The sequence below is a fragment of the Molossus molossus genome, unplaced genomic scaffold (assembly GCF_014108415.1).
Source record: "Molossus molossus isolate mMolMol1 unplaced genomic scaffold, mMolMol1.p scaffold_m16_p_23, whole genome shotgun sequence".
NCBI lineage: Eukaryota > Metazoa > Chordata > Mammalia > Chiroptera > Molossidae > Molossus > Molossus molossus.
The window spans coordinates 5,382,709-5,407,312 of NW_023425359.1; the positions used below are offsets into that span (position 1 = coordinate 5,382,709).

The following is a 24,604-nucleotide window of genomic DNA, read 5'->3' on the forward strand; positions in this document are numbered from 1 at the left end:
CAATTCAGCTTTGAACAGTCACGAATGCCTAGCAACAATAGTCATAATTCGATAGCATTACCTTATAGATTCTTGGAGGTGGATCAGCTCACTTGCGAAGGAGCACCTGGGGCCAGTCTTCACCTTTCTGCCCCCAAGCATGCTTCGGTTCCCAGGGGTAAGGCTAGGGGAAGCACCTTCAGATCCATAGTCTCTCTCGGACCACCCTGAATCTCTGTCCTCCTCCAGTAGATGGCTCCACTGCAGGCTGGGGTCTTCTCTTCTGAGCAACATTATGGTTCGCTGACTTTCCAGAGCCAGAATTTACTCCCTAGAGAAAAGATTCTCCGAAAATAAAAGTTCTGAATGCAAACTTTTCTCCACCCACAGGACCCAAACCAGGAGGACTTCCCAGTTTATTCGGTCTTATCAAAAAAGCTTCTCTCCTTGACCATGAGACATGCAATGGGGGAGCAAAGGAGTCAGGGCCCACTAGGGAGAGCAGGGAAAGGCACCATGAACCCCAAAGTTTATGCCCCCCAAACACACACATCCTGGGCTTCCACTGTGAAGGAGGGCATTCTGTCACTTCATCTTCTTTGCTGTGTCTGTCTGTCCCTCCCTCTTCCCTTGGTGCCATCATCTACCCAGTTAGAAGTGACTGTGGCGGGGGCAGGGGACACAGAAATGCTACAGCCACGCTGGAGACAGCATGGCCGCTCTGAGGGCTTTACTCGAGAGAAATGAAAACCGTTCGCACAAACTTGTGTTCATGGATATTTTTAGTGGATTTACTCATAGTCACCAACACTGATGTCCTTCAACCCAAATGTCCTTCATGGATGAGTGAGTGAACACACTGTAGTCCATGCACAGGCTCGTGCTCAGCAACGAGAACACACCACTGCCACACACAACATATGCACTTGCAAAGGGGTGAGTACATGACTATATGCAGTTTTAAAACTCATAGGTTTGTCCACTAAAAAGGGTGAATTTTACTCTGCATAAATTATTTCTCAATTAATCTGAGTTGTATACACATAGATAACTTTAAAACAATAAATAGCACTTACATAATCTAATAATTTATATCTATATAATATATAATGTATATTTGTATATAATACTAACAATATCTATATGCTAGCAGATAGATAGATAAATAGAGCGGGCTATTTACTGTCTATAAATTATACCTCAATGACTTTGATAACAAAAACCAAACAAAAAACCCTGCATTTACTTGATAGGTATGTTCTTAGAAACAAAATTTCTCTTAAAGAAACTGAACAATCTGTGGTGTTATCTATTATTCCACAGATGTTTAGTTAGTCCCTGCTACATGTTAGGAATTATGCCAGGTTCAGGATATAAAAATAAGCAAAATAGACATAGATTCTTCTTTCTTCACTTTATGGTGTATTAGAGAAATCAGATATTAATCAAATAACCTCTAAAGCACACACACACACACACACACAACAAATTCCCACGGTGGCAGGTGCCTGCCGAGGATCACGGTGCCGGGAGCTGGCAATAGGGTTTTGGCCCAGCCAGGTGGTCAGCAGGTTCCGTGAGGGGTGATGGAGCTGCAGCCTACGAATAGTAAACCCAGCAGAGAGGAATGTCAGAGCAACCCAGGCCCAAAGATCAGTGTCTGCAAAGGCTCGGGGCGGGCGGGGCACGCGAGCCACCCACAGGAAGGGAGATCTGTGTTGCTGAGCACAGAGGTGAGGAGGAAGTCCGTGCAAGGTGGGGGTGGGGACTGGCACGGGGCAGATGGCACAGTGCCTCCTGTGTGGTCATACGTCCTGGGCTTGCTCAGGACGGTCCCATCTTAGTCCTGTGAACGACGAATCACATGGCCCTATTACAGGCGATGCTAAGAAATCTCGTCTCTGTCTGAAGAGCGCTGGGAGGCCACTAAGGGCTTTCAGTGATGAGGAGTCCTGCAGCACGTCGGGTGTTCAGTGCGGAACGCTGACCCTGCCTGTGCTGGGGACAGGTCAGCTGAGGGCCCAGGAAGATGCACAGGCGACCCCCCACTACTGTGGTTGTCCACTTGGAAAATAGTGTGGCTCGGAGCAGGGCAGGTGATGGAAATGGAGAAAGGCAGAGAGATGAGAAAAACACTAGAAGAAAGTAAAACCGAGAGGCTTGGGTGTGAAGGAGCAGGAACGAATTCCCGGATGTCGGTGCCGCCGCCGAGGTGGGGCTCAGGGGCCCGACCTGGACGTGGTGAAGGTGAGGAGCATTCGAAACACACAGGCGACAGTAGGTAGAGGGTCGAGAGCGCGGGCAAGTGGTCCCAGCTGCAGGCAGGAGTTGCGAGTGCTCTGCAGGTAGACTGATCAGTCCGTCTGTGCGAGGACTCCGCCTAGGAAACGCATGAGGGGGAAATGGGGGCGTCTCACAAAAGCCACTGAAGTGGGCCAAGTATCTGAAAAGCCTGATTTGGCCGCGATCGAACGCCAGCTGTCTCCTGGGGCTGAGCCCCAGGGGTGCACACTCACTCGGCGCGTTTCTTGTTCTGTCCTCAGCGAGCGACGACAACAACCTCAATTCCATCTTCTATGAGCACTTGACGCGGGCTCTCCAGGAGTCCCTCTGTGGGGACCTGGTCCTCGGCCGGTGGGGGAACTACAGCCCTGGCGACTGCTTCATCCTGGCCTCGGACTACCTCAACGCTTTCGTCCACCTGATTGAAATCGGAAACGGCCTCGTGACCTTTCAGCTTCGAGGCCTGGAATTCCGAGGTGAGGACCCCCGACCGCGGGGGTTGTTGGAAGTCAGGCCTGAGTCAGTGAGCACGTAAAGCGTAAGGAAGGGTCGCCGCTGCAGAGGAGGGGTGCCATGCCTGTCTGGCAGAGCAGAGCTGCCCCGTGCAGGGTCCTGGTGCAAGGTCACCTGGGGGAAGGAAGTGAGACGTGCGACCTGCTGTAACCTTGGAGCAGCAAGTCAGGGCTCTGGTTTAATTCTTCTGGGAAAAACCCAGAAACCATGGGAGGTCGTGGAGCATGCGTGGGCTCCAGGCGGGGTCAGCCGACCTACAGCGGAACCTGGTTCTGTGGCACAGGCTGGGTGGGTGTGGCCAGGTCGGCGGGGTGCTGAGCCTTTCTGTCCCTCTGTAAAGTGGTGATAAGAATGGCTGCCGCATCGCGCTGCGGTTTAAGTGAGATGAGGTACACACAGGCCCTACGTGAGTGCTCACGGCGTCGTGGTTGTGTGTCTCCCTGAATCTTCCGAGTCTGGCCCCCGATTTGCACCTGGCTGCGCTTGGGTGTGCAGGGATTCGAGTGATAGATGTGCTCGGGTCCCTCTCCTGCACTCTGGCTGGTCCCTCGTTCACTGCACGTCTTTCCAACGCCTCTGTGTCCGCAGGGTTCCAAGCGGGAGCTGCAGTGAGCACGGGCCCGAGTCTCCCCGATGGCGTTCGCCTTCAGAGGGGTGTGCGAAATAACCAGCAAAATGAGCAAACTAATGCTGGGTGGGGAAAGGCCGTGATAAGGGTCTGCGGCGGGTGGGCGCAAACAGCTGCGTCTACCTGAGACGTGTGGTCAGGGACGGTCTGGGGCGGAGACTGGAGACCGGCCAGGCCCGGGACCCGAGTGCCGAATGGGCATGTCAGGAGCCCTGGGAGCACCCACACCCAGGGACCAGTGTGACCAGAGCACAAGGCGAAGCTGGAGGCCGGTCATGTGGGGCCTCACAGCCGGGGGGAGGGGAACGCATTCTATTCTGAGCATAATGGGGAGCCATGGAGGGTTCTAGAAAGCAGGATGACCTAATTTGCACTTTGAGATTGTTCTGGTTGCCGTGTGGAGAATGTACTCGAAGGAGACAAAGCAGTAACGGCTTGCCCCCAATTTCTACGCCAGGTGTCTCAGTGGGCAGAGGCGCATTTCCTGCGACTGGGGCCTGGGTGAGGACCGGGGCTTTTGCATTTGGGGTGTCAGCAAGAGCTCCATTTTGGATATTTCATTTAAGCTGCCCTTGATTTATCCAAGTGAATGCATCCTGTAACTAATTGGTCAGACGAGGCTTATAGTCCCTTGAGAAGACATTTGTTCAGCACTTATTACACGTCAAGCCCTGGGCTGGGCACTGTGAATACAGAAGCAAAGACCCACGTTAGGAGCCTGGGGCCTCACTGAGAACACAGTCAGTGCCCAGTGGGATGAGTGTTATGGCAGCGCCATGCCTGGGGCCCACGGAGCCGAGAAGGGGCGCTGGAATCAGACCGGCCGGCTGGGCAGAGGAGAGGCAGAGCGGAGGGAACAGCTGGTGTGGTAACAGAGACACAAAGTAGCCAGATGTGGTTCCACGTGGCTTGGAAGGAAGGGGCCCCAGGCAGTGCTAGAAAGGTGAGTGGGAGGCAGGTCCCAGCCAGCCAGGTGTCCTCCTGACGAAAGGCCACCTGTTGGCCAAGAACAAATCGCCAGTATTCATATCTTTAACACCACCACCCAGGGACCACCGAGTCTTTGGCTCTTAAAATGAGAATTGCTAAGCATAGTTTTGTGAATATCCATTCCTTTTAGTAATGTTCCTAAATAAGTTTGTACAAAAGGCTTTTTTCTTTCTCCAGAGTGGTGAGTTCGATGATTTTGGGGTGCATTCTAGGCTTCCTTACAAAGTGTAGGGATTGAGCTTAGGGGGCGTATTTTGGAAAAGGTCATCGGGCCGAGTAGTGATCAGATCCCACAGAACAGTCAGAGAAGGAGTGCTCCCCTGAAATTTTGCACAAATGCCAGAAAATGTCACAGGAGGGGGTGGGAATTACGTGTCTCCTGTACAGTAATGCAATAAAATCATCTATTTCGAGAGCTTTCCCTTTTTTCTGGAATTCCAAGAGAGAACTTTCAAAGTTAGCCTGGTTGAATCTGAGTTGCCGTTTCTATCACAGGTTTTATGAGGCTGACAGCATCTTGAGCAAACTTCACTGATGTGTAGGGGTTCAAAGTTAACTAGATTTCAGACGCTTACAGCACTTGGTCTCCCGGCCCCGAACAGCCTCTTCCTGATCTACCACTCTGAACGCGTGGCTTCGTCTCAGGTCACTTACTCGGGGCGGGAGGCTAGCCAACCACGGCAAAATGGAACAGTTTAGGACGGATGCCCTGTTCCTCCACACTATTGCATGGGTTGTTCTTCTGCTGGGGTCACCGGGGTCACCGATGCAGCTGCATTCAGCCAAAGGGTCCAAAGGGCACAGCCATGCTGGCTACCACCCCTGGCACATCAGCTCTTCTCCACATGAGGCCTCAGCCACTGTGGGCCAGATGGGCCATCTTCACAGCCAGGTCGCCCCGGGACTCCGAAAGGGGAGCATGGACACGACAAGGCCTCCTGCGGCTCAGCCTCCAGGACAGGCACCTGTCCTGCTGCCAAAGTCATGCCCAAGCACAGCTCGGATTTGAGTGTGGAAACAGGGCCTGTGACATTGCACGATTCCCTGGGGGGCCAGTCTTAGACAACACCCCAAACTCCAGAAACATCGTCGGGGGAAGTGTGGAAGGAGGCTCGGCACTGAGCCTGTGTGGGCAGGCAGAGCGGCAGTGGCCAAGAGCAGGACCCGCCCAGGAGTCCTCCCTGTCATCACCGGGCGACCCTGCCGCCCACAGGGAGACGTGAGCTGACTGTGAGGCTGCCAGAAGCACAACAGAGCCCCCAGCACGACCGGTGTGGCTCAGTGGCTGAGCGTCGAGCCTGCACCACGAGGTCGCCAGTTCAATTCCCAGTCAGGGCACATGGCAGGTTGTGGGCCCGATCCCCAGTGGGGGGCAGGCAGGAGACGGCCAGTCGATGTTCTCGCTCATCGATGTTTCTGTCTCTCTCTCTCCATCCCCCTTCCTCTCTCTCTAAAATCAATGAAGAAAAAAAATTGTTTTCAAGTGCCCCTCACTCTTGCACAGTACCTTTTCTTGGAGCTAGTTTGGTGGTTGGAACACGGAACCATTGAGAGGGCTCGTAGCTTCACAGGATCGAAACTATGCTTTGGTTGCAGGAAAAATCCAATTGACCTAAAACGATTCTTCTGTTTTCTAGTCTTCCCAGCAACACAGCACAGTGTTCCCAGCGAAGAGCTGCTGTTCTTCCTCCTCCCTGGGCATTTTTCTCAGCATTTCCCTTTTCTTTGCATTCGCTATCTTCCCAGACAGCCGGCTTTGTTTGGGTGGGATCCAGCCTGTGCAGCATGGCCTAGGGGCAGCCGCGCCGCAGTGGAGCCCGAGGCAAAGGAATCATAGTGCCCGCTGCTCCTAGGTTTATGGACATTACTTACATTTCCTGACTAGGGAGCCTTGGAGGAAACCATTCAAGAGTTGACAGTAGTCATTGGCTTTAAATCCAAGTCAAGTAGCAGATCTAAGTCAGTAATGCACTTTGGAGGTCTGACAATGTGAGGGGCATCAAGTTCAAGGTTTTTCAAAATAAATGGAATCTGTTGGATTTTAAGTCCCATTTAACCATCATTTGAGTAGGTAGACACAGAAAAATAGAAAAGCAAGAGTTGATGACCTGTTCAATCTATTTCTGTTCTTCTCATGTGAGCCAGGTGGCCTCGAAGGTGGGTTAGCTCATTTCTGTTAGAACGGGAGAAAAATGAGTGGGAGTCCCTGTGCTGCCAACAAGGGAAGCCAAAGTGCCATTTGGAAACTCGAAAATACTGCCTGAAGAGGCAAAAAATCAAGAAAAAAAGCAAAATTGAAAAGATATTAGAGGGGGTCTTTCATGAGGTATGTGTGAAACCTGAGCTAGAGCGAGCACTTGCCTGTGAAGGTGACCTTGACCTTCAGAATGGCCACAGTCCCATCACTTCCTCCCATTTAACTGATGGGAAAGGTGAGGCCCATGGAGACGATGCTCCCCTGAGCATCACAGCTAGTTAGTGGTTGGGTAAGCAAACCCACAGTCTCAACCAGAACTTCTCTTTCTACCTGACCACGTCACCTTCTCTTCTTATTCCTCCTTTTGGGTATTTGTTTGAAATGTGCACTGTAGCGTTCATCTGGTTTATTAAACGCTAAGAAATGGGGGTGCAATGCCTTCAATCACTTGCACAGCCTTTCAAAGGCTCCATATCATTTTTCTAGTTGCACCCCCACACCCCTTTATATCAGGATATTCAACAGAGCAACAGGTGGCCGCCTCTCGGAGCCTCGGCTTCTCAACCGGAGCCTGGATGTGCTTCCCGAGTTCCTTTCCAGCGCTGACGGTGCGTCAGTCCAGGGGATGCAAAGCGCTTCCATCACGTAATGCGCTTGCTGGGGTTTGAATACAGTTCCCTCCCAGGGAGCAGCTGCTGTTGGTGGATGTCCCGAGCATGGGGCCAGAACTAGTGTCCGAGGGGATGTTGAGCAGCTGCTGACTTCCTTCTGACACAGTCACAACAGAGAAGGCTGACACCCCTAAGCATCAGTCTACCGCTGGTGGCAGGACGGCGTAGAAGCACTAGCGCAGCCATGAAGCAGAGTGGAGGGGTTTCAGGTGGAGGGAAGAGGCGGGCTTGCGATGAAGGGACAAACTCTGAGGGCTGGGAGGGGGACCCATGGCAGAGCACCCACGGGGACAGGAGGCCGGGAGACATGGCGCAGAGGCAGGGAAGGGTGCGAGTTGAGAGAAGGCTGAGGCTGGGAGAAGGGTGCTCCCAGCTGGAGAGTGCAAAGAGCGCACTCGAGGTTAGTGGTCGTGATTCTATAGGAAGACCTGTTAAGATTGCGCCTGTTTTTCTCTAAGCCATGCTCAGCTTCCTGGGTGCAGGTGGAAGGGCAGAGGTGGAGTTAATCAGGGTTGGAATTTGGCCAAGTGAGTATCCTGAAGACAAGGACAAGGGAACTGGCAGCGTGTGCAGAGGTGTGAGTGTGATTGCAGAGCCTGGCCGGGGAGTGTAAGCTGAGAAAGGAGGGAGCGAGGCTGAGGGCGGGGCGGACACAGAGCTGATGCTAGGACTTCCTGGATCGGGAAGGGCGCAGGATTGTGGGAGTTGGACTATTCGAGGAAATGAGCTGGGAAGATAGGTGGTGGTTGCTGGAAAGTGCCATTTTGAAACTGGTATTTATAGAGGGGCAGCATCGCGGGTGACGAGAGCCTAGGGTCATGACCATGGACAGTGGCTGAGGTTGTGTGGAAGATGAGCTATTGCAGGGGTGAAGTCCGGGCCAGGATATTGGAAGGAGCATCCGTGGATACTGAAATCCCAAGAGCGATGGGAGGAGGTGCATTGGAGAGCGGTGGTGAGCCAGAATGAAAGCTTCCCTGGAGGGCTGGGAGTGACCTAGTAGGGCGGGGGAAGATGGCAACAATCAAGGGCGATGCAGGCAGAGTGAGAACATCAACCAGAAACAAGGGGCCGTCTTCCATCTGCCACAGACCCAGGGGTGAGAGGGGTCAGAGGGAGCAGAGAGGGGACTTCAGGAGTTTGTGGCCTGGGTGGGGGGTGGGGCGTGGTGCAGGTGGGGCAGTATGGAGGTGAGGCTTCAGGGAGCCCTGTTTCCATGCAGGAGACTTGACCTGCAGTAGAAAGCAGCGGATGAAGCACCAGAGCCTGTCATCTGAGGCTGGGTCACGGGCACAAAAAGTTTTGAGGCTGCTGAAATGAAATTTAGTTGCACATGTAGGTATGCAGGGATCCTGCAGTGTCCTCATTAGCAAAGGGCTGCTACGTTTTCTTTGTTTGTTCATCCTCACCAGAGGGTATTTTTTCCATTGATTCCTCAGAGAGTGGAAGGGAGGGAGAAACATTGATGTGAGAGAGACACATAAACTGGTTGCCTCCTGCACATACCCTAACAGGGCCAGGGATCGAACCTGCAACCCAGGTACATGCCCTTGACCAGGAATCAAACCCATGACCCATTGGATCGAGGGCCAACGCTCTAACCACTGAGCGCACCAGCCAGGGTGGGACTGCTACATTTTTATCACAGCAAGATCTGTTTTTAAGAACTCTTCTTAGAGGAGATCTTAGGAAACATCAAAGTCATTGATAAAGTGGGTTTTGAGAAAACTCAAGAAAAACGATATCAGAAATGAGTGGTGTTATGTGGACATTTACCTTTTCTTTTATCTGTGGAACTACATTGTTCTCCATTAGTTTATTCATTTCTCAGTATTTTCCTTGCGATAAATGATACTGCATTTGTATATATTTTCTACATCCCCATGTGATAAAATATTTCCAGTTTTTGCTCATATATTAGTTCAAACAAAACATAACCAATATGAATCACCTTGGCTTGTTATTTAAAACAAAGTAGTGATGAAATTGTCTGTTTTGAGTGTCTGTATAAATAGATCATGAGTCCTTGTGAGCAGGCCACTGTCCATGATGCTGGGTATGTCACCACCCATGCCCAGTAGACAGTCATACATGTTTCTTTCTTTCTTTTCTTTTTTTTTTAATTTATTTTTTTAATCTTTATTGTTGAATGTATTACAGATGTTCCTCATTTTTCCCCCATTGACCCCCTCCTCCCCACTCCCGCCCTCCTCCCGCCTTTTCCCACACTGTTGTCTCTGTCCATTGGTTATGCATATAAGTTCTTTGGTTTATTTCTTCCCACCCCCCAACCCCTTTCCCTTTGAGGTTTGTCCGTCTAGCAATGAATTTGTACTTCTTAATCCCTTCACCTTTTTCACCCATTCTCCCAACCCCCTCCCATCTGGCAACCAACAAAATGTTCTCTGTATCTATGAGAATGTTTCTGATCTACCTGTTCATTTTGTTTGTAGATTCCATTGTCAATAGATATGTATTCATTGCCATTTTGTTTGTTCATATATTTTCTTTTTTTTTTTTTTTCAAAAAGACCCTTCATCGTTTCATATAATAATGGTTTGGTGGTGATAAACTCCTTGAACTTTTTCTTGTCTGGGAAACTCTTTATATGGCCATCGATTCTAAATGACAGCTTTGCAGGATAGAGTCATCTTGGTTGTAGGTTCTTGCTTTTCATCACTCTGAATATTTCTTGCCACTCCCTTCTGGCCTGCAAAGTTTCTTTGGAGAAATCAGCTGACAGTCTTATGGGAATGCCCTTGTAGGTAACTACCTGCCTTTCTCTTGCTGCTTTTAAGATTCTCTCTTTGTCTTGAACCTTTGGCATTTTGATGATGATGTGTCTTGGTGTGGGCATCTTGGGGTTCATCTTGTTTGGGACTCTCTGTGCTTCCTGGATTTGTATGTCTGTTTTCTTCACCAAGTTAGGGAAGTTTTCTGCCATTATTGTTCAAACAGGTTTTCGATTTCTTGTTCTCTCTCTTCTCCTTCTGGCACCCCCACAATGCGAATGTTGGCACGCTTGAAGTTGTCCCAGAGGCTCCTTACACTATCCTCATTTTTTTTGGATTATGTTTTCTTTTTGCTGTTCTGATTGGGCATTTTTTGCTTCCTTATATTCCAAATCGATGGTTTGCTTCTTGGATTTATGTACACTACTACTGAATCTGTGTAAATTATTCTTTATTTCAGTTAATGCCTCCTTCATTTCTGACTGTGCATCCATCATTTCTGACTGGTCCTTTTTTATGCTCTTGAGACCCTCACTAAGTTCGCTGAGGTTCTCACTAAGTTCATTGAGCATCCTTATAAGCAGTATTTTGAACTCAGCATCTGTTAGGTGCTTATCTCCATTTTGCTTAGTTCTTTTCTTGGGGTTTTATTCTGTTCTTTCATTTGGGACCTGTTTCTTTGTCTCCTCATTTTGGCTGCCTCTCTGTGTTTGTTTCAGTCTATTACTTAACGAGAGGTATGGGGCTAGCTGAGACCAGATGCTGCTTAGGAAAACCTGAAGCAGGATCCAAGACAGGCCAATCCTATGGTTAAGCAACTGACAACAGCTTGGGTGGGCCTGCAAGTTGGGTGGGGCAGGGCGCCTGATGTGGGACGGGGACCCCTCAGTCCTCAGGGAGGACCTTCCCAGCCGAGCTATCCTCCTGATTTTATCCGCCACACGTGGGTGTGGGACCAGCCCGTCCCCTCCACCCTCCTACCAGTCTCCATGTGGCTTCTTTAATTCCGTAGTCTTAGGACGTCCATTCAGCTGGATTTCAGGCGGTTCTGAATGAGGTTGTTCTGTAGATTGGTTGTAACTTTGATGTGCTTGTGGGAGGACATGATACCATGTTTACCTACCCGCCATCTTGACCGGGAGTCCGTACGTGTTTCTTGATAACAAAATAATAAGTAATAATGTGAAAACCAATGCCAGTTTGTTTTCAAAATTCCTGCACAGTTTGCATATTCACTTCTTCATTCCTGCAAGCTGTGGAAGGCCGGGCAACCCCTGCTCAGTTAGACGGTGAGCCCCTCAAGGACAGACCCCTGTCTTTTCCTGTCCCTCCCCAGCCCCTGCCTGCTCGGGGGGGCGTGCCCTGTGAGTATCAGTCACGTGAGAAAGTAGAGACAGTTCCAATTTCCTGAGCAGCAGGTATACGCCAGGCACTATGCTAAGCTCTTCGCTTGTTATCAGCATGTTCCTTATAACAACTCTGTAAGGTAAGTAGGTGTTATCAACCCTCTTTTAGACCCGGGGATGAGTGAGGGTCTCTGAGCTGCCCACGGCCTCACAGTCACCAGTGGTGGAGGAGAAGGAACCGCCTAGACACGCTGACCCCAGAGTCCCTGACCTCTGCAGTGGACCCCACAGCCAAGGAGGGGAGCGGCGGAAGGGGGAAGGGAGGACAGATAAATTAGGAGAACGTATGAGAGAAAAAAGAACGAACAACCATTTTTAAAAAATCTATTTGAGCCCTGGCCGGTTTGGCTCAGCGGTTGGAGCGTCGGCCTGCGGTACAGAGAGGCCCGGGTTCGGTTCCCGCTAAGGGCATGTACCTCGGTTGCAGTTTGTCCCCGGCCCTGGTTGGTCGTACAGGTGGCAGCCACTCGATGTGTCCCTTCACATCGATGTTTCTCTCTCTCTCTCTCTCTCCCTCCCGCTCTATCTGAACAAAAAAATGGAAAAATGTCCTCGGGTGAGGATAAAAAAAAAAAAAAAAAAAAAAAAAAAAAAAAAATCTATTTGATTGTTGAAACTCCAAAACAAAAGTTTTACCTACATGGATGGCTAGATGTTACCATGACAACACCACTTTCAGCATCTTGACCGACTTCAGCAGCAGGGAAACACAGCAGCGCCCCTGGAGGCTGAACAGGGAGAGCGCAGGGCAGTGGCCAGGAGGAGCTGCAGGTGACTGTGGTCCGGGAAGTGTCACGAAAGGGGATTTCTGTGCCTGTCTGTGTGGAATGTCATCAGCCATCACACGGCTTGACCAACACCCCGTAATCGCCGGCCTGGGGGACATTCTTACAATATCTGTGTAACCTAATCTTATCTAAAGCTCATCCAACCCAGGCCTTGGTGGTAACTGACTAATCCTCAGGGAGCTGTGGCTCCCACACAGTCCTGGCCTTTCTAGAATTCTCTCTTCGCTGTGGCAACACGCAGGCCCCGAGCCAGCCGTAGTTCCTGTCTACAGCGCTGCAGCAATTAATCTGTTAAACCCTTTTGTTGCAAACTTTATCCATAAAATAATAGGTTCTCCACTCAGAATTCTTAAACACGGATTTTTCTTCATTTCATTGACGAGCGCGGTGGGAGAGGACGCCACGCCTGACTGGGCCACGCGGGGAGGAGGGCTTCCCTGCGGAGCGCGTCCCTGTTTCACATTCGCACCCAGGAGTAAGTCTGTGCAGGGAAGGGAGGGAATACAGCTCTGAGTTCAAACGAATAGAAAGTGCCTGACTTCTGAGTAAAGTCGAGTACGTTGGTTTTCTCAGCTGTAAACAGAGCGGGATTGGAGGGAAACATTATTTACAAAGATAGTTATTACAGAGTCCAAGTTTCTTAGGCCTCAAACCTGCCCAGCATCTCCATGTGCACTAAGTGATTTGGTTCCTTTCATTTTCTCCTATGGGCTGATAGGAAAAAGCAAATTCTGGCCCTGGCTGGTTTGCTCAGTGGTTAGAGCATCAGCCTGTAGACCAGAAAGACCCGGGTTCGGTTCCCACTAAGGGCATGTACCTCGGTTGCAGTTGGTCCCCGGCCCCTGCTGGGGTGGTGTGGGTGACAACCACTCGATGTGTCTCTCTCACAACAATGTCTCTCTCTCTCTTCCTCCCTCTCTCCCTCCCGCTCTATCTGAAGATAAATGCAAAAATGTCCTCAGGTGAGGATAAGAAAAAGAAAAAAGCAATTCTGGCAACTTTTACTCGTAATTGATCCAGACTCACCGGACAGTGTGTAATAAAGGAAAATACTGATTTTACATTCAAAGGACCAGACCTTTCTGCTGGACAAGTTGCTTTTGAGACTCGGTGTCCCAACATTTATTTTTTAAATAATTTCTTACTTTTCGTGTATAGTTGACATACAATATTATTTTAGCTTCAGGTGCATGACACAGTGACTAGACTTTTGCAGACCATACGAAGTGACCCCCTGAGGCACCTGGTGCCCGCCCGGCCCCACACGGTCAGTGTCCTCATTTATGGGGAGGTCACACCTGCATAGCCAGGTTGCCGTGAAGGAGAAATGAGATGCTCTCTGGGAAGGAGCTCTTTACGCTGATCATTCACGTCATCACAAAAACGGGTGACGTTTCGAAATAAAGTTTCTCTAAGAAACACAAGGCTGTGTCACTAAAGCAGCAAAGCACATTTTACTGCTTGCCAAACAGATCATAGGAAAAATGGGATTCCTTCGGGCAGATCTTACAGCACACTGATGCTTCTTGGAATGTAAAATTGTGATAATTAAGAATTTCTGTTGTGCCCACAAGATGAACATCTTATTAGTTATACTCACAGATTTAGCCTTTTTCCTCTGCTGCGCCCTAGACTGTCAGGGTGACGTTTCAGAGACACCTGAGTCCGGTGCAGCTAAAGGACTGGGTGCTGGGATGAGGGGAGACTCTGTCCAGGTAAATAATAAAGAACCAAACTCATGCAGGGCTCAGAGACCAACCCTGTCACTGGTTTTAGCTCTGCTCTGTGACCTCAGGCGTGTCCCTAGACTCCTGGTACCCTCCTTCCCTGCCTCAATGCCGGGTTAATTTCAGGGGGTGGTTATCACACGGCTATTTAGCAGCCAGGAAACAAGGCGTGTACCGGGGCAGCTGCCGCCAGAGACCATGTCCGAGGGCAGCACCTCAGCCTTTCTCGGTGCCTGGTGGCTTGAGGGAGCCAGAGTCCCCGGGGGAGGAGTCCTTGTCGCATCAGGGAGAGCTCCGTTCTCCCCGATCGGAATTCAACCACCAACAGCCTGTAGGAGGACTGTGGTTTGCTTTACGTGATGAGCATGTAAATCATTTTTACCTTCCTCTAGAAGTTCATGTAGTAGTAATTCTAGTTTTTAACACTCGAATAAAAAAATTCAAGTACATGATTTTATCATTACATGGGTAGAACAATAATGTCTTAAAGGCATTGAAATCACATTATGAATTTTAGTTTTGTTTGGACAGATCTCAAAGCAATTTGAGGTCCCATGAGATATAAAATTCTTATAATAATTATTTCTTCTCAAAACTACAATCTGGTGAGGTCTCCAGAGACGGGTCCCTTCCCTGGGCAGGCAGCTGGGGACAGATGACCTGCACGCTCCTTAAGCTCACGTGGTGGGGTTCTGTCCCAGAGAACTGCTGGGGCAGAAGAGGGGCTTCGAGAGGCATCTCCATGACACTGAAGCTGTGGGACAAGTTTTTTGGGGGAAAAATTCCACTGTGACCTTCCTGAAAATGACTATCATTTTAAAAAAGTGTTTAAGCCTTCTCTGACGTTATTTCATTTGGTCACAGTATAGCCCTTGATGTGGTCTCTGGCGAGAAGTGGCGGTTCAGATTTCTAGCCTTCAGAAAGTGTGTGGGCGCCCTCCCTGCACACGCGGTGTAAGGGGGCAGTAGGGGCTCCAACACGTAACACGCATTCCGGCCTGTGTGACATCCAGACGTTCATGGGAGGGACCTGTTCTGAGCTCAGCAATGACCATGTTATCTGATGGCCACCTTCTGTGGCCCCCAATTCACGAATGACCTTAACTGTGACCTCAGAAGGGAATACATTTTGTGCAGTGACCCAAGATACACCTCAAAGTGTGTCTATCAATCCCACATGCAGCTTGAAAAGCACTGGCTAGGCCATCTCTATGCCCCGTCTGAGCCCAGCATGGCAGGACTGTCTGTGTTATCGGTGGAAGAGGGGAGTCCTGGTCCCCACCTTTTGCCATCCTCTGGACATTGCCTGTGCCACCTCCCAGGGACACCTGACTGACAGTGGACTTTGCAAAGTCCCTCTTCCCTCCATGAAGACCCCTTTCCCTTCTGCTCCCTCTTCCTCTGCCAGACAGGGGAGGGCCGCCGGGCCGTGGGGAGGCAGGACCACGCCTCGTGACAGCATGACCCGTCCCGCAGGTGGAGCAACGAGGACTCTAGAGGGGGAGTGAGGATGAGGAGGGACAAGAGACACGAGAAATGGAGACAAGACAGGGTTCTGATCAAGTCTCGTTTATTCAGGGAGAGTTCACGTAATATATCGGGGGAAACCAGGTGAAACAGTTAATGAGTATCCCACCTGAAGCAAATTCCAGTAAATACCCCGGGTGGAACAAATGATAAGCAAAGAATGGAGTAAACAATTATCTAGAGGAATGCAGACACTGTGTGCAGAGAGACCCCGCCCTGGGGCCGGAGACAGCAGAGCAGATTGTAACGAATGGATGCCATGCAAAAGTCTCCCTCAACAGCAGGAAGCAGTTACAAGAGGATGGAGACCTTTGTCCATTTACCCTTTTGTAAGATTACAACGAGCTTTGTTCTCTCTAAAGGTACCATTGTAGCTAGCTAGTTATTAATAACAGAAAGGAGCAAAGGCGGAAGCCAGCTATTATGGGCATATCGTGTGGGCAGCTTCACCAGGAAGCTGCGATTTTACACTCGTCGGGGAACACGGGCCCATTCCCTGCCGATCACTGGAAGAAGGGGCCCAACAAAGGGAAGATGCATGCACAGTGAAGTTGGGGTAACATAGGGAAAGTACTTGTTTGTCAGTCAAACCTGGGGACAGAGATGGTTGGCCAGAATGGGTGTGGCCACTGCAAGCTTGTGAAAACTGTGGGGATACATATTCCCTCAAACGAAGGAATTCTCTCTCTTGTTGCCCTTGTGACCCCTGGCTTATGGGGCCCTCTCATCCCCGCTTCCTTGCATTTGCCCCTGTGTTCTCCGTCGCCTTGTGGCCCTGTGCCTCCCACGAGCAATGGGCTAATGCACTGCAGCGGGGAACACAGCTGGCCTGACGCCGGCCTGGACACGGCTCCAGCGCAGAGCAGAAGCTGGACACTGGCTCCGACTCCAGCTGCCGAAGCCACAGCTGCACTTCTTTTATGGCAGGACTGAGGGAGAAGGGCCCGTGGAAACGGATGTAATCCCTCAGAAATAACTATCACCCATCCTCTAGTGCGGGTCTCGGACACTGTTTTCTCAGAATACGGACGTATTCCACTCCCATGAGCAGCATGTGGGGACAAGAACACCCCCTTCCCTGATACCAACTGCATTTTAAAGGAGTCCAGGCCTCTCTCCGTCAGACCCGTCCTGATAGCCTTGCTGCTCGGCAAACGTAAAACACCAGCCTGGTGCCCAGTACGCTGGGCTGATGAAGGCATTTGATCACTTGACAAATCTGGTCAAGTTATTTGAAAACGTGATCAGTGGATAACACTAAACGTAATGATGTTGATACTATTTGGGGTTTTCTGAGGAATCCAGTTAGATTCTTTGAAACAACTGAGTGTCATTTCTCCAAGTGCTCATGTCTGATGAGGAGGGGGACTAGAGAGCCGGGGCCCGGTCTCTAAAACATGTCCTGCGTTTGGGCTCGAATGTGCACCTTCGGGCTGGAAAATGGCACGTCAAGCTGGTGTTTTCTCTCCGCTGCAGGGGACCCTTTCAAACGTGTCCCGTGGAAATCCCCATCACATAATTGCCGGGCTCCGTCATCCCCTCTGACCTCCTGGTCACTGGCCTGTACCCTGCCCAGGTCCGTGCCCATCACTGGCCTCATCTCTGTCCCCGCAGGCGCGGGCTCTCTGTCCTCAGAGCAGTTTTCCTCACGTGGCCTTGGAACTTACAAACCCCGTCACCTGCCTGTCACCTGTGGAATCAGGTTCACATGTGTCCATGGAGTCAGGTTCCAGTCCAGCAGCCTCCCCTCCTGGGGTCCTGTCCCCTGGCCCAGGCTTCCTGGGCACGAAGCACCTCCCCCCTGGCTGTTGGAACAGAGGGGAGAGGAGGGTGGTGCTTGGGGGTGATTTTCAGTAGTTTGACCATCTGTTCAGACAACTGTTCTTTTGAGTCCCAACTTTCCCGAGAGAGCCACTAATGCGTCCAGCCTGGCTGACCATTACAGAACGCACTGAAATTCCCTGCCGCTCAGCACTCAATCGGTCGTCGAAACCAGCTGGGGAGAAGTGGTCCAGACCAAGGATTTTCTGGAGGGTCTGATGTTCCCCTCAGTGCCACTGGCCTCCGGGGACCACCTTCCTGAGGCTGGTGTCTTGACCACCTATAGCAATGCTTGTCCTTTGCACTCTGGCCATACCGGAACGGCTCAGGAACCTTCGTGCGATGTCATTAAGGATGGTGTTCACCGTATTGCACAGCGTTCTCCTTGTGAGGGTCCTGGGGATACCATCTCTCCAGTATCTTTGCCACGAATAGCTATGACCCCTCCAAACCATTGTTTTATTTTTGTCATAAGGACACAAGAAACTATTCAAGTTTTCCTTCTTCACCAGCTACTGGGAAGCCTGCGGGAAATCTGTGACTGACCTTCGGCAATATATAGGGCATGGTGGGACATTTAGGGTCTTTTGACATTATTCTGGCTTCAACATATTTTTCTTGTCCCCATTTTCACTTGAATTTTATCCTTTGTTTTCCTACTGTGTGTGCCTTTTTAGATTGATTTCACTCCGTTTTGGAATTAGTGTGAATAAATAAGCCAGGCCTGGCTGTCTCTGGTAGATGTGGCGAAAAGCACTTAATGGGCTTGCTCCTTGGGAAACAAGGAGAGGGAGGAGGAGAAGGTCCAGTGGTCAGGAGAGGGCTGCTGGCCGCAGCAACAATGGCTCCCCCGACTTGGGGCGCACTCAGGAAATTGATACATATCCTGTGTGGCAAGACTTCTGGGATCTGGTAGTGACATCCGGGATCTGATAGTGACTTCTGGGATCTGATAGTGACATCTGAGATCTGATAGTGACTTCTGGGATCTGATAGTGACTGCTGGGATCTGGTAGTGCCTTCTGGGATCTGGTAGTGCCTTCTGGGATCTGATAATGACTTCTGGGAGCTGATAGTGACATCTGAGATCTGATAGTGACTTCTGGGATCTGATAGTGACTGCTGGGATCTGATAGTGCCTTCTGGGATCTGGTAATGACATCTGAGATCTGATAGTGACTTCTGGGATCTGATAGTGACATCTGAGATCTGATAGTGACTTCTGGGATCTGATAGTGACTGCTGGGATCTGGTAGTGCCTTCTGGGATCTGGTAGTGCCTTCTGGGATCTGATAATGACTTCTGGGAGCTGATAGTGACATCTGAGATCTGATAGTGACTTCTGGGATCTGATAGTGCCTTCTGGGATCTGATAGTGCCTTCTGGGATCTGGTAATGACATCTGAGATCTGATAGTGACTTCTGGGATCTGATAGTGACTTCTGGGATCTGGTAGTGACATCTGGGATCTGATAAATGCATTTTCAGCTCAAACACTAAACATGCACAGCTTTAATTAGGCTTCTGCTCTGTCAGAACTGAGAGACTCCAAGATTCTCTCAAGATCAATTTTAGCCCTGGCCGGTTTGGCTCAGCGGTTAGAGCATCGGCCTGCGGTCTGGATAGACCCGGGTTCGGTTCCTGCTAAGGGCACGTACTTCGGTTGCAGTTTGTCCCCGGCCCTGGTTGGTCGTGCGGGTGGCAGCCACTCGATGTGTCCCTTCACGTCGATGTTTCTCTCTCTCTCTCCCTTCCTCTCTCTCCCTCCCACTCTATCTGTACAAAAAATGGAAAAATACCCTCGGGTGAGGATAAAAAAAAAAAAAAAAAGATCAATTTTAAACGTATTTAGTGAATGCCTGCTATGTCCCACTGACTTAGACCACAGGAACACAGCAACCCAAAAGATCGCAAGAGTCAGTTTCAATGAAGACACCAGACAGATGCAGCCAGCCAACTCATCCTCCATCTCCACCAGTGGTGCGAAAGGTCAGAGTGTGGGGGCCATTGACCTTCAACTGTCCCCTTTGGAGGGAATGTGCTCTAAGTCCTGTGAGCCTGTCTGAGAAGCATATGGGCCTTGATCTGCATTTGAACAGCAAGATCAGTGCGTATGCAGAAATAATTGGGTTTCATTCTTTTCATGCTCTTTTATAGTGTGATTCAGACGATGAATCTTTTGTTCCTAAGGGGGTATGTAGACCTACCTGAGTGGAGAGATTATGAGAAACCTTTGGTGGTTCTGATGTCTCCATCGAGCCTGTCAGAGCTCATGGCCACCCGTTCCTCCTGTCCTCCGTCACCCGTGTTCTCAGCGTGTGGTGCTCATTTATTTCTCTGGGATGGTAGCAGTCCAAACTCTGCACCCTCCCGTGTGCACATGGATGCACAGGGACAACACACACACATACACTTTTTCCAGTTTTTTTGATGTGAGGAAAAAACATAAAAGCCCTGACATTCAGCTCAACATGATAAACGCTGGCACTGCATGGGGAAGGGGGGGCGGGAACTGGGAGAAAGCTCGGGTTTTGAGGCATGCCATGTAACGTCTAACTAGTTCTGCTGTCTAATTGGGGTGCAAGTCCTCCTTTATGCGTCTTCCTGTGCAGTTTATTTCTAACTGCAAGTGTTTCACTGGAAGTGTTTCTTCCTCAGTTACGTTACTAGGTTGCAGCAAACCACTTGGTGGGTGAGTCGGCTCCCACCCCCGGAGTGGTGCCTGCAGCCCTGGGGCCCCAGTGATCCGATCCGTTAGCACACCGTGGTCATTGCTCATTCGGGGTGCCCCAGAGTATGCAAGCTGAATTACTCACGGCTCTCAGTTCACCTGTGTATTTCTACACAACTTTCCCAGAGGTAATAAAGGTTTTATATTACTGAATGAGCCAAGAGACCCTTGAAATGTTTAAGAAAGAGTGCTTTCAGCTAAGACCCAAAGCAGCGAGGTCTTGGTGGAAGACAAATGGAATCATGATGTTGTCAGTGGAAACAGGGTCCTTCGGTGTCACGAGAAAAGCGTTTTGGGGACCACGCATGGGAAGATGAGCACGGGGGTGAGATTTACGGAAGCTGGAGCGAGCAGAGGATTGCCCTGGGCTCAGCTCCGTCCTGCTGTGGAAGTCCAGCCCGTCCTCATCAGGCCCGGAGGAAAGTCCAGGGTCCAGAAGTTCTGTGCATTGGTTCAGTCCGTGTCAACGCTTAGTCTGGTTCGGCCTGTCCCCATCCAGCTGGTGTCCCTGTGTTCCTGGCAGTGCTCTGGCCTGCGCTGCATTAGTCTGCGCAGGCTCGGTCTGGACCCTGCGCCGAGAGTCCTGGCGCTGCAGGGCCTGCAGCCCGCACGGCAGCTGGGAGAGAGAATGCACGCGAGCATGTGTCAGGGGGGCCGAGAGAGCGGCCGACCTTGCCTTAGTCAAGCTTTGAGTATATTACCTTGGGCTTGGGAGGGACCAGGCACTTTCCAACTAACCAATTTCCCAGTCCTTCCTGGCTTGTGCTGGGACCGCCCCTAACCAGTCCGTTTCTTCAACCTTCCTGGGCAGTGTCCCTTAGCCTAACAGTTCTGTGTGTACCTCATTATCTGAAGGCTGCAGTTCTCCATCTCTGACCTACGACCTTCTCAGTCGTGGGGTCTGCAGAGAGGCTCAGTATAAGCATTGCCTTTCTTTGCCACCACACGTGATGTAAAAGGTGTGTTGCATCTGCTCTGCGTTTTCTCAGCAGGGTGTCTGTTGCCTTGCATACCGTGATCTGCATAAGAGTTCTTTCATTTCTTCATTCGGCCATTCCAACCACTTTGTTAGCGCCTGCTAAGTACCAGGCCCTGGGATGATAATATGGGATCCCAGAAATAGGGGATCCTGTGGAAACGGCTATAGGGACAGGTTTCATGTTTGAATCCAGTCTCAAAGGACTCAGAGACTTCCTCTGTTGGCCATGACTGAATAACCAGTAGTTCTTTCTGCCATAAGCAATTACAAAACTGAGGAAATAGACGAATCGGCTGGACAGCAGAGGGTGCGAGGCTCTGATCGGTGAGCAAAAGAAAACAATGAAGTGAGCTGCTGGTTGCCCTGGCTCTTCCCCTGGGAGCACCTCTCCCCTGCGGTACAGGAGGGGCCCAGACAGCAGGGTGGTCCTGCTGCACTGGAGGGAGCAGAGCTCCGGGTGCGCGGGCAGCTCAGGTGCTCTGGGGTCAGCGGACCAGACAGGAGGGAATTTCTCGGAGCAGGAACTGCAGAAGTCCGTACAGGGACACAGTCCCCCACCGTGACTGGATGAATATTAGCCTGCTCTTGTATAGGCCTGGGAGGTGTGAGCTCTGCAGGGAGGAGGGAGGCCGCGCAGGGCTGAGAGGTGGAGAAATTCTAATAATTCCTGTGGATCATCCCAGGAACTCAGTGCAGACCCCAGAAAGACCATCCTTTGAGAGAAGGGATATTATCACCCTAGACCAGTGGTTCTCCACCTTCCTAAGGCCGCGACCCTTTAATACAGTTCCTCATGTTGTGGTGACCCCCAACTGTAAAATTATTTTTGTTGCTACTTCATAACTGTAATTTTGCTACTGTTATGTCTTAGGCAACCCCTGTGAAAGCGTCGTTTGACCCCCAAAGGGGTCGTGACCCACAGGTTGAGAACCGCTGCCCTAGACTAAAGCCTGCTCGGATATTCCCACCAAAGATGAAAAACAAAGATTGGAGATGGGAGGGGCACTGGGATGTTGGGCAGAGCCGTGGGCGAGATTCAGAAGTACACATTGCCAGTTGTAAAGGTTGTCATGGGGACGAAAAGCACAGCCCAGGGAATGTGGCCGATAACATCGTAGTAACTCTGTCTGGTGCCGGCGGGTAGACTTCTCAGGGGGATCAGTTCATGTCGTGCATCTGCTGAAACTAAAACAATATTGTGTGTCAACGACAACTGAAAAATAAAAGAACAAGTTTCAAAAGGATCAAGCTGACAAGCTGATGTGCAAATAAATTAACTGCTTAACAGAACGTAAGTCTTTCTAAAGGAAGACAGAGTCCAGACTGTCAAAGCTAGGACATCAACGATATCTGAAATATAATAAGAGTAGGTATGAAAAGAAGCAGAAAAATGGGGAGGAGACGAGAATCAGAATGGTAGGAATGAATCAAAGAGTTCGTGATTATGGAATTGTGACTTAGAATTAAACAAATCTCCTGATTCCTAGACCCTTCAGCATCTTCCCCTCAAAAGAGGTAAGAGGGAAGTCAATCCCTTGTAAACAAAAGTCGTCCTCTGGTTTCTTGTATAACTCACATCGTGTGTGTATGTGCGTGCGTGCGTGCGTGTGTGTGTGTGTGTATGTATTTGTGTGCACTCTGCCAGGAACCTACTGCCAGCAGAGAGAGGTGGAAGCCATCATGGAAGGCGATGAGGACGACAGAGGATGCTGCTGCTGCAAACCGGGCCACCTACCCCACCTGCTGTCCTGCAACGCGGCCTTCAACCTCCGCTGGCTCACCTGGGAGATCACGCGGACGCAGTACATCCTGGAGGGCTACAGCATCACAGACAACAACGCGGCCACCGTGCTGCAGGTCTTCGACCTCCGCAGGGTCCTCATCCGATACTACGTCAAGGTATCACTGGGGTCCCAGGTACCAGTCTGAGTAATAACACCGGGCTGGCTCAAGAGCTTCCTGAAAAGCTTTGCCAAGAGCTAGATTTTGAGGCTCGGCTCCTGAGTGTGAGGCCCAGCTGGGTTTGGCACTGCTGGTTTTGTGAAGAATCTCCGAGGGCTGCGGTGCAGCCGGAGTCCGTGCCCAGAGTCCTATTCCGACGGGCAGTCCGTTTTCTCTCCTCGGTCTGTCCCCTCGCTTCTAACGTAGCACGAGGCATGGCAGTTCTGGTGATGAACTGCGACATCCTGAAATGTCACCGAGCCATGTTCCCTGTTACAGGCGCCTGTTTAGATGCTCTGAAGATTTCCCCTTTAGAATTACCAGGATTACTCTGTGAGCTAAACTAGACTCAAAAATATAGCTTCGTGACCTGTTCCAGTGAGTTACGACAGCCTTTTCCCCTCACTCACGGGAAACCAATCACGAATTTCTTCTTACTCGGTACCCATGTCATCCAATGTATGTTCAACACAGGAAATGTGTCAGTTTGGAATAAGTCCCCTGGAGAACAAGGGTGACCCTCAACCAAGGTCACAGAATGACATCTGGGCCAAAGTGTTTTCTAAGGGGAAGGGCCGGCGGGGTCAGTCCCTGGGGGTAGTCCCTGTTCTGAGGGAGCGCTTTGTGTGGTGGGAGTTTTGGACGGTCCTCAGAGGGTCCACATTTTAATGCCACTCACAGTGAGGATGCTCATTCATCCGAGACCCCAAACTCCCTGCCAGCCCAGGCTGAGCTGGGTGGTCCCGTAGCAACGAGGAAGTACAAAATGAACACCTAACGTGGGAGCCTGCGGTTCAGGAGCTAACCAACTAAAAGGAGGATGTTTTGAAATTTGGAGGCGCTGCCGTGGGGGGACCCAGTGTGTCGCTGCTGAAGGTGACAGGAAATGGAACTGCTGTGAGGTCAGAGAGTTAAATGCTCTTGTCACACCCCGACGTGACTGCAACCGGGAATGTCTGTGACACCCTCTTCCGTGGTAGAATACTGCAGACTTCTGTGGTTCCTTCCCACCACCTTCAAGCATGCTGGAGGGGTGCAACCAAATCTCACAGAAAACCGTAGCTATTTTGCCCAACTTTGCATGAATTGAGGAAGATTTTGGAAAGTGAATCAGGGAGTTGTGACCTCTTGCCTCCAGCTCCATGGCTTGTCCCCTCAGAGAGTAAAAGTCCAGCCTGGGCCACCGCAGGGGGCCAGCTCGCCCTGGCTCTGGCGGAGGGTCCTGAGCAGCGATGGCACCTGTGCCGGCCGCTGGGCAGCTCTCCTCCAGGAAGGCCTCGGGCCCGGACCCTCCCACCCTAAGTGCCCCCCTCCCCCCATCTTAAATGGCTGGAGAAGAGGGCACAGGAAAGGGAGACCGAAGGCCCACACCAGCTGCTCCCCAGTGCTTCCTGGAAGTGGCCTGAGGAAGCTCCTGCATCCCCACTGGGGACAGATGTCCTATGTCAGCTCTGAGGGCATCTGGGCAGCCATGAACCCAGCTAGAACCTGTATGTTTGTGGAAGGAGAAAAAGATGTTAACTTCCCTCAAAACAAAGAGGAGTCCCTTGAATTCCCCCTTTAGTTCATAGGTAGCCACAAGCGGGGGCCAGGCAGAAGGCCTGGATCCAGGGGCTGACAGGTCACGGGGACTGACCGGCCCATGACGCAGTGGCCAGGAGTTGACTCTGGAGAAAGCAGCTGGGGCCAGC

At 50.8% G+C, this 24,604-nt stretch overlaps 1 protein-coding gene across 1 annotated transcript in view; it reads left to right on the top strand.

Moving 5' to 3' along the window:
• PCNX2 (pecanex 2) overlaps window positions 1–24,604 on the top strand; it is a 229,066-nt gene that overhangs the window by 173,649 nt on the left and 30,813 nt on the right. Inside the window, exons 25-26 of the mRNA XM_036277465.1 lie at window positions 2,523–2,738; window positions 22,618–22,871. Of these exons, the coding sequence (XP_036133358.1) occupies window positions 2,523–2,738; window positions 22,618–22,871 (470 nt within the window). The remainder of the gene's footprint in view (window positions 1–2,522; window positions 2,739–22,617; window positions 22,872–24,604) is intronic.